The following is a 19,848-nucleotide window of genomic DNA, read 5'->3' as shown; positions in this document are numbered from 1 at the left end:
GATAATACAGTCACAAAGTAAAAATGTGTTATATCGTAAAAAAAAAAAGTCTGAATACGAAAATGAGCTTTTTGGTCTTAATTCAGGGTTAGGCTTATCAACGTGGTTAATGTTAGGTTTAAAATCTGATTTTAAGAAGATAAATTGTAGAAATAGGCAGAGTTGAGGACTTTGTGGCGGTGGTAACTAGTGACGACCATCCCAGCTGGTTGGAAAAAGCTTGACAGAGGGGTGACCGGTAGATGTGTGTGTTAGCGTCTCTGTTTATGATTAAATAACATTTACTTTCGACGTTGTATGCATTAATGCAAGTGAAAACAGCGTGGGACCGTATCCGTTCTGTCGGGAAAACCGGTTAGCTAGCTTTTTACAAATAATAATTCCTCGTTTTGGTCATCCAGTTGATCAGACGTGTCGGTCTTGTTGATTTCATCTCGATAGCTGGCTGGCTAGCCATTTTCAGATAAAGAAGGGCGATCAACGTGGATTAATTGGACTAGCTACCTACAGTACGATGAGTACCTTGGATTCTGTGGATCGAGTTGAACTGTGCGAGAGCCTTTTGACATGGGTACGTATAAATTAATATCCTCGGTTTAATGAACGGTTGTAGACTAAATGTGGTTAGTTTACGTTGTCTGGCTTTAGCTAGCGCCTAAATCAAGTCTACCAAACCTAGGAAAGTTATGGTAGCCAACGCGTTACCTATCTGTGGTGTGTATATATATGTAAACTAGCTACTAGAGTTTTATCTTGTCTGATTGTTAAAATACTGATAACTAACGTTAGCTAATTGTCTACCCAAGATAACTAGCATAGTTTAACAGCTGGCTATATGACTACTGCTTGAGGATGATGACAGAGTTTAAAACGCTGTCATCAAGATATACGTTTTAAACTCTCATCATTCTCAAGCAGTAGTCATATAGCCAGCTGTTTAAGTTAAGTACCTGAACTATGGTAGACAATTAGCTATCAGTATTTTAACAACCAGACAAGATAAAACTCTAGTAGCTAGTTCACATACGTTAATCAGAGCTGTTGAAGGATACCCCCGCCATGGATAGATAGACAAGTTGTACACATCAATACTGTACATGCGTCCTTCTCTAAGGAGCCCTCTTCTAAATGATCCTGTGGCTGAGATTCTGTCTCACTCAATCCATCAATCATGAATTTCCTAACAGCAGGTTGTCATGTGGCTAATTACTGAAATGTAATATTTATTTGGAAGTTGACAGAGACTTTTGCTTTCTATTTGACCTTCTGTCCAGCTATCATAACAAAAAGGTTGACACATACTGGTCACAACAACAGTGAGTGGGTCCAGATGTGTCAAAGGGATTCAAAGGGATGGAATGTGTACAGTGGCACTGTAGACACAGGTCTATTGAAAGTTCCGGTGTTGTATTGAAAGTTGTTGACTTACCAAAATGTAGATTGTGTTGTGTAATATGGCTTAGTTAGCTAGTTTTAATTAATATTTTTATCTGGACGAAGCAGGTACAAACATCCTCTTCTAAGTCATCATGGCTGGGGTTATCTGTCTCTGAGATTGTGACATTGAGCACACTGTGACACTGTGTCTATCTATCTCTGTGATTGTGATGTCTCTTGATATTGGGGAGTTTTCAAATGTTTCTACCACACCATCAATCTGAAACTGATCATGATGATTTGGGTGTGATTTATTTATTCCATTAATAGCTAAGTTAAAAAAATAAAAAAAATGCATTGTACGTTACTGGTCCAAAGCTAGCGAGCCACAGACAGTAGTTCAAATGCATTCATATTGAGAAGATAGCCCACCAGTTAAGGTCTATGTCTTAAAGAAAGATCGATCTAGTTGCTCCTGCTCCTTTCCCTGGAAGTAATATAGTTGTCTCACATTCCTCACATAGCTGTTTAGCATTGTTGCTAAAATATACTGAAGCATGCCCACCACTCACACAGTCAACAAGAGAACATTGTTTCCCTCTGTCAGCAAGCATTGTGAGTATACACACAGTAGCCTAGGCCATGTCGCTGAAGCCTGAACCCTGGAAAGTGTGGGTTTACTCAAATATTCTCAAAAAGTCCTCCTCTGCAGGAAACTGGTGTCAAGGGAACTGGGCCTAATGCCATTGTTTTGAGCACACTCATACCAAGTTGTATTTTCCTTATTGGGACAACTGGGCAATAAATGGATAGTAATTTGACAAACTATGTAATCTCCCTAAATGAACTGCAGTCTATTGTTCTGAATGATAATTAATAGGGGTTCAGCAGCAACTCTAGATGTGTTGTATTTGTTGCCGTTCGTTATTAATAAACCGGTTCTTCTCACAAGGACATTAACATGCACATTCCTGTAAGATGGTGAGGCCCAGGAGGGTGTAACTTGGCATGATGGTTAAGGGCCAAGGACTACACCCTATCATGCCAATTAGCCACATGGTGGCACCATAATAGATTGAAAATGCTAACTTTGATAGATCACAACCCTCACCACATTTGACCTAGAATCATGAAATTTGGGTACATGGGTCACAATCCTCACAAGGAACACGAACCGCAAGGTCTGCTGCCATGATGGATTTTCCACCATTCAGAATTTTGTGATAAGCACTTAAAACGCTACTCCTCTGTTACCAAATGACCGGTCTGCACGGAACTTGATATGTGGCATCTATGGAAAAGGTTCTCCCAACTCAATATTTTCCAAATGAGAACCTAAAACAACATGGCCACTATTGACCAATAAGCCTTCACATGGGTGTGGTCTGGCACATAAATACATATAAATCAGGCAGGGATATTCATATTGTAACAAAATTTGGTACACATGTTCCAAACACAGTCAATACTCAACATATGTACGCACATTCAGATCGATCACACTGTGATGCTATAACAAGCTGTTTATATCTCTTGATGTGTTTGAGTGATGAAATTGGGCACACATGCTCAGGGATATGAGCCTAGTTAACCTGTAAAGTATCGCTAAGTTTGGCTGCATGGTAGGGCTGGGCTAATGTGTCCAAAATATATCAGGGTATTTTTTTTAAATTAGACGGTATGACGGTATTTGATATTTAATGTTTTTGAATAATCAAAGTTCTACATTTTTCTTTATGAGTAGTGCGTGACTCTAGGGTGGCAAGGCATACATTCTAAATGATTTCAATGGGTCTTTTTCGGGGGCTCCCGATTGGCGCAGCGGTCTAAAGCACTGCATCTCAGTGCAAGACATGTCACTACAGACACCCTTGTTCGAATCCAGGCTGTATCACAACCGGCCACGATTGGGAGTCCCATAGGGTGGCGCACAATTGGCCCAGCGTTGTCCGGGTTTGGCCTGTCTAGGCTGTCATTGTAAATAAGAATTTGTTCTTAACCTCTCTGGGGTAGTCCCACCTGGCCAATAGCCAGGGAAAATGCAGAGCGCCAAATTCAAATAAAATTCTATAAAAATCAAACTTTCGTTAAATCACACATGTAAGTTACCAAATTAAAGCTACAATCGTTGTGATTCCAGCCAACATGTCAGATTTCAAAAAGGCTTTTCCGCGAAAGCATAAGATGCTATTATCTGATGATAGCACAACAGTAAACAAAGAGAGTAGCATATTTCAACACTACAGGCACGACACAAAACGCAGAAATAAAAACACAATTCATGCCTTACCTTTGACGAACTTCTTTTGTTGGCACTCCAATATGTCCCATAAACATCACAAAGGGTCCTTTTGTTCGATTAATTCCGTCGATATATATCCAAAATGTCAATTTATTTGGCGCGTTTCATCCAGAAAAACACAGCTTCCAACTTGCGCAACGTCACTACAAAATATCTCAAAAGTTACATGTAAACTTTATCAAAACATTTCAAACTACTTTTGTAATACAACGTTAGGTATTTTTAAATGTTAATAATCGATCAAATTGAAGACGGGATGATCTGTGTTCAATACAAAAAGAAAACAAACTGACGCAACTTTTCTGGTAATGTCCCTCTCTCAAACAATCCACTTCATGTGACTGTCATTCAAGATGGCCGTAATTCTTCATTACACAAAGGAAAAACCTCAACCAATTTCTAAGGACTGGTGACATCCAGTGGAAGCTGTAGGAACTACAAACAAGTCCCTTAGAAATCTGGTTTCTCAATGAAATATAATTGAAAAGACAGTGACCTAAAAAAAAAAAAAAGAATAGTTTGTTCTCGGGGTTTTGCCTGCTACATAAGTTCTGTTATACTCACAGACATGATTCAAGCAGTTTTAGAAACTTCAGAGTGTTTTCTATCCAAATCTACTAATAACATGCATATCTTCTATTCTGGAGATGAGTAGCAGGCAGTTGAATTTGGGCATGCTATTTATCCAAAAGTGAAAATGCTGCCCCCTACCCCGAAGAAGTTAACTGACTTGCCTAGTTAAATCAAATAAAAAAATAAGGTTCAATTTTACCAAAAATTATTTTCAGCATTTTTATAAATTTTTGCATTTCCTGCACTCATTTGAGATAATTTCCACACTGCCACGTAGAGCTGCACGATATGGGCAAACAATCTAGGTCTTATTTTTAACCAAATGTTGCAATTGCGATTTGACTGTTGGAATCATGGAAATAGAATGATGATTGTTCAAATTCTATAGTTAGAACATAATAGTGGGCACTGAATACAGTGACAACAAATGAAAATGCCAGGGAGGAGTTATTGTGACAGGGTAGGAACCAAAGTGTTGACAAGTGTTTCCGAGGGGGCCCTATAATCTTTGGCTACATCTACTTCATGTAGCTACCATATTCTTGCTTCACTTATTCCTCTCCTGATTTAGAAGATTCTGTTGCACAAACAACATGGAGATGTAGACCCACGTCATCACTGGTATTATCAGGCTTTATAGCTAGTTACAATTGCTTAGACTCAGCATATTTATTACCATTAGCGATTAGCATTTGCGGCTAACAAGCTTTAGGCCCAACTTACAAAGAAAATACAAATGATCTGTTTGCAGATGTAAGAAACACAAACTGCTAGTGGATTTATATTAAGAAGCAAAGTGAAAACCGCATTGTTGTCATGATCAGTGTTGCATGTGCTGCGTTGACCATGCAGACTGAATGCAAGTATCTCGTGGTCGAGGGACAACCAATGCGCTCCTTGAGGGGCGGGGCTAGGTCTGTGTGGCAAGCGGCATGGAGAGAGAGAGATGACTCAAGTAGCAAAGTAAACTATAAAAATGGACATTTCTCAATGCGTATCACATTTTAACAAACCAAACATTCAAATACCGTTTATAGAAGGTAAAGTTAAAAACCCAAACCTGTCCATGCATCAATACTGGTATATCGTAAAATACAGTATACCGCCCAGCCCTACTGCATGGTGACGCTGTTGGACAGAAAGTCATTCATGCAACTTATTGGCTCATAGCAGCCATATTGTTTGAGCTAGAGTCCTGGAACATGGTGGTTGAATATGTGGATCCATAGATGGTGCTGATGGGTCCAGCACACTTCATAAAAAAATTGTCCAATATGCATATTGCATGATCAGTTTGATTCCGAGTTCTGATATTTGGCAAGCGTGGTAAGCAGTACGGAAGTAGCTTATCCCAGGGTGATGTGTCCAATAGTGTCACAGTAGTTCCACAACTGAAACCCAGCATTGCTGCTTGCAGCTATATATATATATATATATTTTTTTTTTTCTTGACATGGTTGAAATGCTCAAATTATTTGCCCAGCTTTTAAAAAAATAATTAAAGAAATAAAAAATAAATAAAAAAATTGGTACACAGAAACGGTGTAATTTAGTCAAAAAGCATGGCAGTGATTGGCCTATAGGGTGCGCCGTTGTAAGCAGTCTTTTAGAGCTCTGCTACCCGACCCAGCCCGATGGGTCCCGGGTTAGGGCCGGGTAGGGACTTTCATCAATAACTAGGGTACGGGTTCGAGTGTCACAAAATGTATCACTTACATTTTGAAACTGTTCTACCACACACAGTACAGTCATATCTTACTAAGATCATAACATGGTGTTAGAAGTGCTTCAAACTTGCCATATATAAGAGACGAGAGCTATTTCACAAAAAAATAATGTTTCAAGTTTTGTCTAAGTTTAGAGGAATGAAAAGTAGCTAACTGCTCTCTGTTTTCATTGAGTAAAGCAGGCCAAGCGAAGCCATTGCTATGGATACTCACTTACTCTGAAGCTCCATGAGCAGAGTGCATGCAGAGCGAGCTGCCTGTGTCCAGGGAGTGAGTGATGGACAGAGAGGAGCGGCTCATGGATTTACTAACGGAGGAAGTTGTTTCGGGCCAGGCTTTAAATTTGGCAGAAGCAATCGGGCCTGTGTAGGGTACGGCCTGAATTTAGCTGGTGTGAGCTTGAAATGTATACCCGTGCAGGACTCTAACAGTCTCACTTACACCCTCATCCCTTGCCCCGTTTGACCTTAAATAAAAAGTTAAGTTAGCGGTGTTGAACGTTTTAAACGAAATGGGGATCGTCCCCCCCCCCTGCTCTCGACCCGCTCCACTAAAGCCCTGTCGATGTGAATGGGGGAGATTCGGCCCACCGTTTTCTATAGTCCTCAATCAACTCCTTTGGCTTGTTGAGGGAGAGGTTGTTGTCCTGACAACACACTGCCAGGTCTTTTACATCCTCATAGGCTGTCTCATCGTCACCGGTGATCAGGCCTACCACTGTCGTGTCGTCTGCAAACTTAATGGTGGTGTTGAAGTCATGCGTGGCCACGCAGTTGTGGTTGAATAGGGAGTACAGGAGGGGACTAAGCACGCACTCCTGAGGGGCCTCTGTTCTGAGGGTCAGCGTGGCAGATGGGTTGTTGCCTAACCTCACCGCCTGGGGGTGTCCCGTCAGGAGGTCAAGGATCGTTGCAGATTCTAACAAAGGTGTAACAAAGGAGATGTATTGACTCAGCGGTGTGAAGTTAATTATGTATTTCGTTAAATGTTGCTACATTTTCTAAACGTGTTCGCTTTGTTATTGTGTGTAGATGGGTGAGAGAGAGAATGATTATTCCATTTTGAATTCAAGTTGTAAAACATTTTAATAAATCAAGGTGTATGAATATTTTCTGAAGGCATCAGCAATTGTACTGAACTCTTAAATAACATTTTCATATCATTTTCATATCAATGTTCCTGTGATTTGTAAGTAATGTTTCCCAAGAGACCATTCTCTTAATATCAAATACAACTTACCGGGAACTTTGTTACATGTTCTGACTTTTAAGATATTAATGTTGTAGACACTTTTCGGGTATGCCGTGAAACGCTACCTACAGCTCTAGACTAAACTTCACTTGCGTCATATTTGTGTTATTGAGAGATAAACATGGTAATGCTTTCACTGATTGCATATAAATTAACATTGTTGTTACATGGAGTGCTTGCTTTGTTATCCAAATGATCTTGTCCTTTGTGTCATCCTGTGAACCCCGTTCATTGCTGCTTGCAGCTATATTTTTGGTAACATTTTTTTCCCTGGGAGTTCAGTTTTTCCTCCACTCCACCCATCTGTTTCCTTTCATTTAGAATTGTATGTGGGTGTGGAGGATTTCCTCATTTTAGCTTTCTCTCAGATGACAGTGAGGCTCTGCCTGGTGCAGCTCATTTAGAGGTGAGGAGAACTAAACATACTACAAACAGATGTGAAAAATGGAACCTGAATTAAAACAAAAAGACATCAGTCATTTTCAAACAACTGAATATGTCTATGTTAAAAACGAGCTCCTTGAGTACCACAGCCAGGGGTTTAGAGGTTATACAATAATCTGAATGAGATTAGCAGATGAATTAGGATTTGATCGGAGTACGTTACCATAAGAAGACGGATGAGCCTTGTACCAGTCTGTTTCTTGGAGAGGACATTGCTTATGAGGTGGTGTGGTCTCCTATGCTGACTAGTATTGTCTGGTTTACCCTTGGCCTCTGCAGCATTCGAGGGCAAAATGTAAAACCCCACACCAATTTTGTCAACATGTACTCTAATGGGTTGTCTAACCAGCTGGCGGTCAACCATTGCCTCTATGCTAATCCACAGCAGGGTTTCTGTTAGCCAAAAAGCTGTTTAAAACGGATAAAAATGACCTGAAGAAGAAAAAATGCTTTTATTCATTGTTGTAAATACCAGTTAATGCAAATTCAATTGACCGTCATATTTCAGTCTATTGGTTCATTTGCATAATGTAATACAACTAACACAGCAAAAAAAGAAACATCCCTTTTTCAGGACTCTGTCTTTCAGAGATAAATCGTAAAAATCCAAATAACTTCACAGATCTTCATTGTAAAGGGTTTAAACACTGTTTCCCATGCTTGTTCAATGAACCATAAACAGTTAAGACACTAATAGCTTACAGGCGATAGGCAATTAAGATCACAGTTATGAAAACTTAGGACACTAAAGAGGACTTTCTACTGACTCTGAAAAACACCAAAAGAAAGATGCCCAGGGTCCCTGCTCATCTGTGTGAACGTGCCTTAGGCATGCTGCAAGGAGGCATCTGAACAGCAGATGTGGCCAGGGCAATAAATTGCAATGTCCGTACTGTGAGACGCCTAAGACGGCGCTACAGGGAGACAGGACGGACAGCTGATCATCCTCGCAGTGGCAGACCACGTGTAACAACACCTGCACAGGATCGGTACATCCGAACGTCACACCTGTGGGACAGGTACAGGATGACAACAACTGCCCAAGTTACACCAGGAACGCACAATCCCTCCATCAGTGCTCAGACTGTCCGCAAAAGGCTGAGAGAGGCTGGACTGAGGGCTTGTAGGCCTGTTGTAAGGCAGGTCCTCACCAGACATCACCGGCAACAACGTCGCCTATGGGCACAAACCCATCGTCACTGGACCAGACAGGACTGGCAAAAAGTGCTCTTCACTGAATAGTCGCGGCTTTCTCTCACTAGGGGTGATGGTCGGATTCGCATTTATCGACGAAGGAATGAGCGTTACACCGAGGCCTGTACTCTGGAGCGGGATCGATTTGGAGGTGGAGGTTCCATCATGGTCTGGGGTGGTGTGTAACAGCATCATCAGACTGAGCTTGTTGTCATTGCAGGCAATCTCAACGCTGTGCGTTACAGGGAAGACATCCTCCTCCCGCATGTGGTAGCCTTCCTGCAGGCTCATCCTCACATGACCCTCCAGCATGACAATGTAACCAGCCATACTGCTCGTTCTGTGCGTGATTTCCTGCAAGACAGGAATGTCAGTGTTCTGCCATGGCCAGCGAAGAGCCTGAATCTCAATCCCATTGAGCACGTCTGGGACCTGTTGGATCGGAGGGTGAGGGCTACGGCCCACAGAAATGTCTGGGAACTTGCAGGTGCCTTGTTACCCCACTCTTCTACCATCTCACGGCAAGAACTGGCAAATCTGGTGTAGTCCATGAGGAGGAGTTGCACTGCAGTACTTAATGCAGCTGGTGGCCACACCAGATACTGACTGTTATTTTAGATTTTTGAATGGAATGGAATGAAGCAGAGAAAAGACAGGAACTGGAGGGGTGGAACTGGAATGGAGCAGAGAAAAGACAGGAGCTGGAGGGGTGGAACTGGAATGGAGAAAAGACAGGAGCTGGAGGGGTGGAACTGGAATGGAGCAGAGAAAAGACAGGAACTGGAGGGGTGGAACTGGAATGGAGCAGAGAAAAGACAGGAACTGGAGGGGTGGAACTGGAATGGAGCAGAGAAAAGACAGGAACTGGAGGGGTGGAACTGGAATGGAGCAGAGAAAAGACAGGAACTGGAGGGGTGGAACTGGAATGGAGCAGAGAAAAGACAGGAACTGGAGGGGTGGAACTGGAATGGAGCAGAGAAAAGACAGGAACTGGAGGGGTGGAACTGGAATGGAGCAGAGAAAAGACAGGAACTGGAGGGGTGGAACTGGAATGGAGCAGAGAAAAGACAGGAACTGGAGGGGTGGAACTGGAATGGAGCAGAGAAAAGACAGGAACTGGAGGGGTGGAACTGGAATGGAGCAGAGAAAAGACAGGAACTGGAGGGGTGGAACTGGAATGGAGCAGAGAAAAGACAGGAACTGGAGGGGTGGAACTGGAATGGAGCAGAGAAAAGACAGGAACTGGAGGGGTGGAACTGGAATGGAGCAGAGAAAAGACAGGAACTGGAGGGGTGGAACTGGAATGGGGCAGAGAAAAGACAGGATCTGGAGGGGTGGAACTGGAATAGAGCAGAGAAAATAAAGGAACTGGAGGGGTGGAACTGGAATGGAGAAAAGACAGGAACTGGAGGGGTGGAACTGGAATGGAGCAGAGAAAAGACAGGAGCTGGAGGGGTGGAACTGGAATGGAGAAAAGACAGGAACTGGAGGGGTGGAACTGGAATGGAGAGAAAAGACAGGAACTGGAGGGGTGGAACTGGAATGGAGCAGAGAAAATACAGGAACTGGAGGGGTGGAACTGGAATGGAGAAAAGACTGGAACTGGAGGGGTGGAACTGGAATGGAGCAGAGAAAAGACAGGAGCTGGAGGGGTGGAACTGGAATGGAGCAGAGAAAAGACAGGAGCTGGAGGGGTGGAACTGGAATGGAGAAAAGACAGGAACTGGAGGGGTGGAACTGGAATGGAGCAGAGAAAATACAGGAACTGGAGGGGTGGAACTGGAATGGAGAGAAAAGACAGGAGCTGGAGGAGTGGAACTGGAATGGAGCAGAGAAAAGACAGGAGCTGGAGGGGTGGAACTGGAATGGAGCAGAGAAAAGACAGGAGCTGGAGGGGTGGAACTGGAATGGAGCAGAGAAAAGACAGGAGCTGGAGGGGTGGAACTGGAATGGAGAAAAGACAGGAACTGGAGGGGTGGAGCTGGAATGAAGCAGAGAAAAGACAGGAACTGGAGGGGTGGAACTGGAATGGAGCAGAGAAAAGACAGGAACTGGAGGGGTGGAACTGGAATGGAGCAGAGAAAAGACAGGAGCTGGAGGAGTGGAACTGGAATGGAGCAGAGAAAATACAGGAGCTGGAGGGGTGGAACTGGAATGGAGCAGAGAAAATACAGGAGCTGGAGGAGTGGAACTGGAATGGAGCAGAGAAAATACAGGAGCTGGAGGAGTGGAACTGGAATGGAGCAGATAAAAGACAGGATCTGGAGGGGTGGAACTGGAATGGAGCAGAGAAAATACAGGAGCTGGAGGAGTGGAACTGGAATGGAGCAGAGAAAATACAGGAGCTGGAGGAGTGGAACTGGAATGGAGCAGAGAAAATACAGGAGCTGGAGGAGTGGAACTGGAATGGAGCAGATAAAAGACAGGAACTGGAGGGGTGGAACTGGATTGGAGCAGAGAAAATACAGGAACTGGAGGGGTGGAACTGGAATGGAGCAGATAAAAGACAGGAACTGGAGGGGTGGAACTGGAATGGAGAAAAGACAGGAACTGGAGGAGTGGAACTGGAATGGAGCAGAGAAAAGACAGGAACTGGAGGGGTGGAACTGGAATGGAGAAAAGACAGGAACTGGAGGGGTGGAACTGGAATGGAGCAGAGAAAAGACAGGAACTGGAGGGGTGGAACTGGAATGGAGCAGAGAAAAGACAGGAACTGGAGGGGTGGAACTGGAATGGAGAAAAGACAGGAACTGGAGGGGTGGAACTGGAATGGAGCAGAGAAAAGACAGGAACTGGAGGGGTGGAACTGGAATGGAGCAGAGAAAAGACAGGAACTGGAGGGGTGGAACTGGAATGGAGAAAAGACAGGAACTGGAGGGGTGGAACTGGAATGGAGCAGAGAAAAGACAGGAGCTGGAGGGGTGGAACTGGAATGGAGAGAAAAGACAGGAACTGGAGGGGTGGAACTGGAATGGAGAGAAAAGACAGGAACTGGAGGAGTGGAACTGGAATGGAGCAGAGAAAATACAGGAACTGGAGGGGTGGAACTGGAATGGAGAGAAAAGACAGGAACTGGAGGGGTGGAACTGGAATGGAGAGAAAAGACAGGAACTGGAGGGGTGGAACTGGAATGGAGAGAAAAGACAGGAACTGGAGGGGTGGAACTGGAATGGAGCAGAGAAAAGACAGGAACTGGAGGGGTGGAACTGGAATGGAGCAGAGAAAATACAGGAACTGGAGGGGTGGAACTGGAATGGAGCAGAGAAAAGACAGGAACTGGAGGGGTGGAACTGGAATGGAGAGAAAAGACAGGAACTGGAGGGGTGGAACTGGAATGGAGCAGAGAAAAGACAGGAACTGGAGGGGTGGAACTGGAATGGAGAGAAAAGACAGGAACTGGAGGGGTGGAACTGGAATGGAGCAGAGAAAATACAGGAACTGGAGGGGTGGAACTGGAATGGAGCAGAGAAAAGACAGGAACTGGAGGGGTGGAACTGGAATGGAGCAGAGAAAAGACAGGAACTGGAGTGGAGCAGAGAAAAGACAGGAACTGGAGGGGTGGAACTGGAATGGAGCAGAGAAAAGACAGGAACTGGAGGGGTGGAACTGGAATGGAGAGAAAAGACAGGAACTGGAGGAGTGGAACTGGAATGGAGCAGAGAAAATACAGGAACTGGAGGGGTGGAACTGGAATGGAGAAAAGACAGGAACTGGAGGGGTGGAACTGGAATGGAACAGAGAAAAGACAGGAACTGGAGGGGTGGAACTGGAATAAAGAAAAGACAGGAAGTGGAGGGGTGGAACTGGGCAAGAAGAACTGAGACCCATATCAGAGTTAGGGCATGACCAGGACCAGACCGCTTTCAAGGGCAGCCAAGCAACTCTGTGTCTGACAGTGTTATCCTTCATCACTTACACTCACCTGCAATTTTAATAGTCTGTCGTTGACTTCACCAGGGGTATTAGGCCTACCTGTTTGGGGCCTTTATGTTCCACTTTGGTCATTCCACTTCAAAAAGCACAAAAAAGAGGATTTTGTCACCCACCATCTGATTTGTTTTGAATTTGTTTCTGTAGTTAGTAACCAAAATTATTTATAATTCCTGAAACATTATTTTGTTTAAATATAATTTGATCACTGAGAAATTAGTCTACGGACTGATTGCGCTCAAATTATAGGATTCAGATAGTATTCAATGAATATAGTACCCAACATCCGATTTGGACCAAACTTCTTCCTACCAATGAGTTAGACCTGAGTAATCCCCCCCCAAAAATTGTCGAAAGTCACCTATGGACCCCTCATGCCAACCCCAACAAGCAGTATACATTATCAGTTCGAGCTGGGCAATAAATTGCCTGAATTGATGCGATAACATTAAGTTTATAACCCATATTAGCAAATATTTCATTTCAAACTTCACATATCTCTAATATAGGCTACTTATCGTAATGAACGACATCAGCAAAATGCCTGTGATAAGTGATCGATATGGTCGGTGTCGATAACTATCGGTTTATTGTCCCAGATATTGGCTGTATCACAACCGGCCGTGATTGGGAGTCCCATAGGGTTGGTGTACAACTGTTCCAGCGTCGTCCGGGTTTGGGTTTGGGCCGGGGTAGGCCGTCGTTGTAATTAAGAATTTGTTCTTAACTGACTTGCCTTGTTAAATAAAAACAGAATGTTTTTTTAACCCAACTCTCCCTGAAAGGTAGAAAGTGGTCGCTGTCTGAAGACAATCCCTATGTCATTCTCATGTTTGAAGACTTTTCCTACAAGCCCAAAACTTTGATGGAGAAATGGGCTAGGGAGTAAAATGTAGTGACAAACCTCATAATATAATTAATTGCGTGAGTTATTTCAATAAAATGATCAGGAATCAGCTCTGTATGTAGTGTGATTAGTGACCTTTACCATGAAACCCACACCGGTACCTTTACCATGAAACCCACACCAGTACCTTTACCATGAAACCCACACCGGTACCTTTACCATGAAACCCACACCAGTACCTTTACCATGAAGCCCACACCGGTACCTTTACCATGAAACCCACACCAGTACCTTTACCATGAAACCCACACCAGTACCTTTACCATGAAACACACACCGGTACCTTTACCATGAAACCCTTTAACACTGGGCCTCCTCCTCTCCCTGATAACACTGGGCCTCCTCCTCTACCTGATAACACTGGGCCTCCTCCTCTACCTGATAACACTGGGCCTCCTCCTCTACCTGATAACACTGGGCCTCCTCCTCTACCTGATAACACTGGGCCTCCTCCTCCTCTACCTGATAACACTGGGCCTCCTCCTCCTCTACCTGATAACACTGGGCCTCCTCCTCTACCTGATAACACTGGGCCTCCACCTCCTCTACCTGATAACACTGGGCCTCCTCCTCTATCTGATAACACTGGGCTGCCTCCTCTCCCTGATAACACTGGGCCTCCTCCTCTACCTGATAACACTGGGCCTCCTCCTCTATCTGATAACACTGGGCTGCCTCCTCTCCCTGATAACACTGGGCCTCCTCCTCTACCTGATAACACTGGGCCTCCTCCTCTACCTGATAACACTGGGCCTCCTCCTCTACCTGATAACACTGGGCCTCCTCCTCTACCTGATAACACTGGGCCTCCTCCTCTACCTGATAACACTGGGCCTCCTCCTCTACCTGATAACACTGGGCCTCCACCTCCTCTACCTGATAACACTGGGCCTCCTCCTCTATCTGATAACACTGGGCTGCCTCCTCTCCCTGATAACACTGGGCCTCCTCCTCTACCTGATAACACTGGGACTCCTCCTCTACCTGATAACACTGGGCCTCCACCTCCTCTACCTGATAACACTGGGCCTCCTCCTCTATCTGATAACACTGGGCTGCCTCCTCTCCCTGATAACACTGGGCCTCCTCCTCTACCTGATAACACTGGGCCTCCTCCTCTACCTGATAACACTGGGCCTCCTCCTCTACCTGATAACACTGGGCCTCCTCCTCTACCTGATAACACTGGGCCTCCTCCTCTACCTGATAACACTGGGCCTCCTCCTCTACCTGATAACACTGGGCCTCCACCTCCTCTACCTGATAACACTGGGCCTCCTCCTCTACCTGATAACACTGGGCCTCCACCTCCTCTACCTGATAACACTGGGCCTCCACCTCCTCTACCTGATAACACTGGGCCTCCTCCTCTACCTGATAACACTGGGCCTCCTCCTCTACCTGATAACACTGGGCCACCTCCTCCTCTACCTGATAACACTGGGCCTCCTCCTCTACCTGATAACACTGGGCCTCCTCCTCTACCTGATAACACTGGGCCTCCTCCTCTACCTGATAACACTGGGCCTCCACCTCCTCTACCTGATAACACTGGGCCTCCTCCTCCTCTACCTGATAACACTGGGCCTCCTCCTCCTCTACCTGATAACACTGGGCCTCCTCCTCCTCTACCTGATAACACTGGGCCTCCTCCTCCTCTACCTGATAACACTGGGCCTCCTCCTCTACCTGATAACACTGGGCCTCCTCCTCTACCTGATAACACTGGGCCTCCTCCTCCTCTACCTGATAACACTGGGCCTCCTCCTCCTCTACCTGATAACACTGGGCCTCCTCCTCCTCTACCTGATAACACTGGGCCTCCACCTCCTCTACCTGATAACACTGGGCCTCCACCTCCTCTACCTGATAACACTGGGCCTCCTCCTCTATCTGATAACACTGGGCCGCCTCCTCTACCTGATAACACTGGGCCTCCTCCTCTATCTGATAACACTGGGCTGCCTCCTCTCCCTGATAACACTGGGCCTCCTCCTCTACCTGATAACACTGGGCCTCCTCCTCTACCTGATAACACTGGGCCTCCTCCTCTACCTGATAACACTGGGCCTCCTCCTCTACCTGATAACACTGGGCCTCCTCCTCTACCTGATAACACTGGGCCTCCTCCTCTACCTGATAACACTGGGCCTCCACCTCCTCTACCTGATAACACTGGGCCTCCTCCTCTATCTGATAACACTGGGCTGCCTCCTCTCCCTGATAACACTGGGCCTCCTCCTCTACCTGATAACACTGGGACTCCTCCTCTACCTGATAACACTGGGCCTCCACCTCCTCTACCTGATAACACTGGGCCTCCACCTCCTCTACCTGATAACACTGGGCCTCCACCTCCTCTACCTGATAACACTGGGCCTCCACCTCCTCTACCTGATAACACTGGGCCTCCTCCTCCTCTACCTGATAACACTGGGCCTCCTCCTCTACCTGATAACACTGGGCCTCCTCCTCCTCTACCTGATAACACTGGGCCTCCTCCTCCTCTACCTGATAACACTGGGCCTCCTCCTCCTCTACCTGATAACACTGGGCCTCCTCCTCCTCTACCTGATAACACTGGGCCTCCTCCTCTACCTGATAACACTGGGCCACCTCCTCCTCTACCTGATAACACTGGGCCTCCTCCTCTACCTGATAACACTGGGCCTCCTCCTCTACCTGATAACACTGGGCCTCCTCCTCTACCTGATAACACTGGGCCTCCTCCTCTACCTGATAACACTGGGCCTCCACCTCCTCTACCTGATAACACTGGGCCTCCACCTCCTCTACCTGATAACACTGGGCCTCCACCTCCTCTACCTGATAACACTGGGCCTCCACCTCCTCTACCTGATAACACTGGGCCTCCACCTCCTCTACCTGATAACACTGGGCCTCCTCCTCCTCTACCTGATAACACTGGGCCTCCTCCTCTACCTGATAACACTGGGCCACCTCCTCCTCTACCTGATAACACTGGGCCTCCTCCTCTACCTGATAACACTGGGCCTCCTCCTCTACCTGATAACACTGGGCCTCCTCCTCTACCTGATAACACTGGGCCTCCACCTCCTCTACCTGATAACACTGGGCCTCCTCCTCCTCTACCTGATAACACTGGGCCTCCTCCTCCTCTACCTGATAACACTGGGCCTCCTCCTCCTCTACCTGATAACACTGGGCCTCCTCCTCCTCTACCTGATAACACTGGGCCTCCTCCTCTACCTGATAACACTGGGCCTCCTCCTCTACCTGATAACACTGGGCCTCCACCTCCTCTACCTGATAACACTGGGCCTCCACCTCCTCTACCTGATAACACTGGGCCTCCACCTCCTCTACCTGATAACACTGGGCCACCTCCTCCTCTACCTGATAACACTGGGCCACCTCCTCCTCTACCTGATAACACTGGGCCACCTCCTCCTCTACCTGATAACACTGGGCCTCCTCCTCCTCTACCTGATAACACTGGGCCACCTCCTCTACCTGATAACACTGGGCCTCCACCTCTACCTGATAACACTGGGCCTCCTCCTCTACCTGATAACACTGGGCCTCCTCCTCTACCTGATAACACTGGGCCTCCTCCTCTACCTGATAACACTGGGCCTCCACCTCTACCTGATAACACTGGGCCTCCTCCTCTACCTGATAACACTGGGCCTCCTCCTCTACCTGATAACACTGGGCCTCTACATGTTGTAATCTGAGCCTTTCCCATACTTAGGCCTACACTGAGATGCCCTGTGTTGTCTCATGCCATCCTAACACATTACTATGAGTCTGGGATCATGGCACCATGTGTTTTTCCCTCCCCTTCCCTGTACTTCTCTACTGCAACATTTCGAACATGACACTTCTACAATTTCAGGAGTCCCAACTAGCAAGAGACAACTGTTCGTGCTTTTCTGTGGACACACACACTCTCTCTCTCTTTCTCTCTCTTTCCCACTTCCCTTCTCCGTCATGTCTTTTACCACATCAAATGTCAACCCTCTCACAGAGCAGCTTTCAGTTCTGTGGTCCTGTGCTGCAACTAAGTGCTCTGCCACAGCCTGTATGAGTGAACCATTCGTTCCTTCCCCTGGTAATCGTAGTTATGTAACACACTAACAGGACTGTTTGGGTTCAGCCCCATTGGCCCCCAGCCCCGTACCTCAGTACCGCTAAAGAGGATATGACACTGCATCCTAAATAACACAATGTCGGGATACATATTCCGTTCCCATCGGACTTACTTATTGACCTAACTGTTCTGGTTTTGGCCGTCCGGACCGGGCCGGGGTTCCCTCCCGGAGCCTGTCGCTAACAGCTGTAGGACTAGCCTGTCAGGGGGGGATCCTGTGGCTCAGAGAAAATACATCGCAGTAGACCTGTTCTAACTAGTAGATCGTACACACACATTTTTAAACATCACCTTTTGTAAGACCTAGTCCTAATTCTTACTCAGTAGACAATAGGTTATGGCCTCTATCACAGTGTGTCTGTGTTGACTGGACAGCAGTAGAACTCATTTAAAAGCGACGTAAAGTTGTGCTGTTCTCACTGCTCAGATCAGTCTTGCAACAGAGGACATTAAGCAATACTTTACGACACTGACGGACCAGTAACCTATCCTCTGTGGTGAGGTCAGTCTTGGAGACTATTTATAGATATTCATTCCACCTTAGCGTGTCTACCCCATGACTCATAACAAGTATCGATTTATAAGTTTTATATTTTAATACTAGAGAGCCAAAACATATCCTATAAGATTAAATGTTAGTTTCAAAAGGGGGGGGGGGGGGATTATACTTCTGAATGGTATTACTGTTTTACTTGTTAGGGAATAACCTACCAGTTGGAGACATTAATTTCAGGATAGAGGTGTGTCTGTATTTATGTGACTGTAATTATGGCATTGGTCATGGCGCCTCCATGTCTGGTCACCTCCTCTGCTGAGCTCAATGTTAAGCCTGGCAAGATGGCGCCTCCATGTCTGGTCACCTCCTCTGCTGAGTTCAGTGTTAAGACTGGCAAGATTGCGCCTCCATGTCTGGTCACCTTCTCTGCTGAGTTCAGTGTTAAGCCTGACAAGATGGCGCCTTCTTGTCTGGTCACCTCCTCTGCTGAGTTCAGTGTTAAGCCTGGCAAGATGGCGCCTCCATGTCTGGTCACCTCCTCTGCTGAGCTCAGTGTTAAGCCTGGCAAGATGGCGCCTCCATGTCTGGTCACCCCCTCTGCTGAGCTCAGTGTTAAGCCTGACAAGATGGTGCCTCCATGTCTGGTCACCTCCTCTGCTGAGCTCAGTGTTAAGCCTGGCAAGATGGCGCCTCCATGTCTGGTTACCTCCTCTGCTGAGTTCAGTGTTAAGCCTGGCAAGATGGCGCCTCCTTGTCTGGTCACCTTCTCTGCTGAGCTCAGTGTTAAGCCTGGCAAGATGGCGCCTCCATGTCTGGTCACCTCCTCTGCTGAGCTCAGTGTTAAGCCTGGCAAGATGGCGCCTCCATGTCTGGTCACCTCCTCTGCTGAGCTCAGTGTTAAGCCTGGCAAGATGGCGCCTCCTTGTCTGGTCACCTTCTCTGCTGAGCTCAGTGTTAAGCCTGGCAAGATGGCGCCTCCTTGTCTGGTCACCTTCTCTGCTGAGCTCAGTGTTAAGCCTGGCAAGATGTCGCCTCCATGTCTGGTCACCTCCTCTGCTGAGTTCAGTGTTAAGACTGGCAAGATTGCGCCTCCATGTCTGGTCACCTTCTCTGCTGAGTTCAGTGTTAAGCCTGACAAGATGGCGCCTTCTTGTCTGGTCACCTCCTCTGCTGAGTTCAGTGTTAAGCCTGGCAAGATGGCGCCTCCATGTCTGGTCACCTCCTCTGCTGAGCTCAGTGTTAAGCCTGGCAAGATGGCGCCTCCATGTCTGGTCACCCCCTCTGCTGAGCTCAGTGTTAAGCCTGACAAGATGGTGCCTCCATGTCTGGTCACCTCCTCTGCTGAGCTCAGTGTTAAGCCTGGCAAGATGGCGCCTCCATGTCTGGTCACCTCCTCTGCTGAGTTCAGTGTTAAGCCTGGCAAGATGGCGCCTCCTTGTCTGGTCACCTTCTCTGCTGAGCTCAGTGTTAAGCCTGGCAAGATGGCGCCTCCATGTCTGGTCACCTCCTCTG

General features: G+C 46.5%; 1 protein-coding gene across 1 annotated transcript in view; it reads left to right on the top strand.

Annotated features, from left to right (window-relative positions):
* The first annotated feature begins 186 nt into the window (after positions 1–186).
* Positions 187–19,848, top strand: part of hook3 (hook microtubule-tethering protein 3) — a 74,398-nt gene continuing 54,736 nt past the window's right edge. Inside the window, exon 1 of the mRNA XM_055944249.1 lies at positions 187–571. Within this exon, the coding sequence (XP_055800224.1) occupies positions 515–571 (57 nt within the window). The 5' untranslated portion in view covers positions 187–514. The remainder of the gene's footprint in view (positions 572–19,848) is intronic.

Source organism: Salvelinus fontinalis, chromosome 2 (genome assembly GCF_029448725.1).
Source record: "Salvelinus fontinalis isolate EN_2023a chromosome 2, ASM2944872v1, whole genome shotgun sequence".
Taxonomy (NCBI): Eukaryota; Metazoa; Chordata; class Actinopteri; order Salmoniformes; family Salmonidae; genus Salvelinus; species Salvelinus fontinalis.
This window is presented reverse-complemented; position numbering and strand designations above follow the sequence as displayed.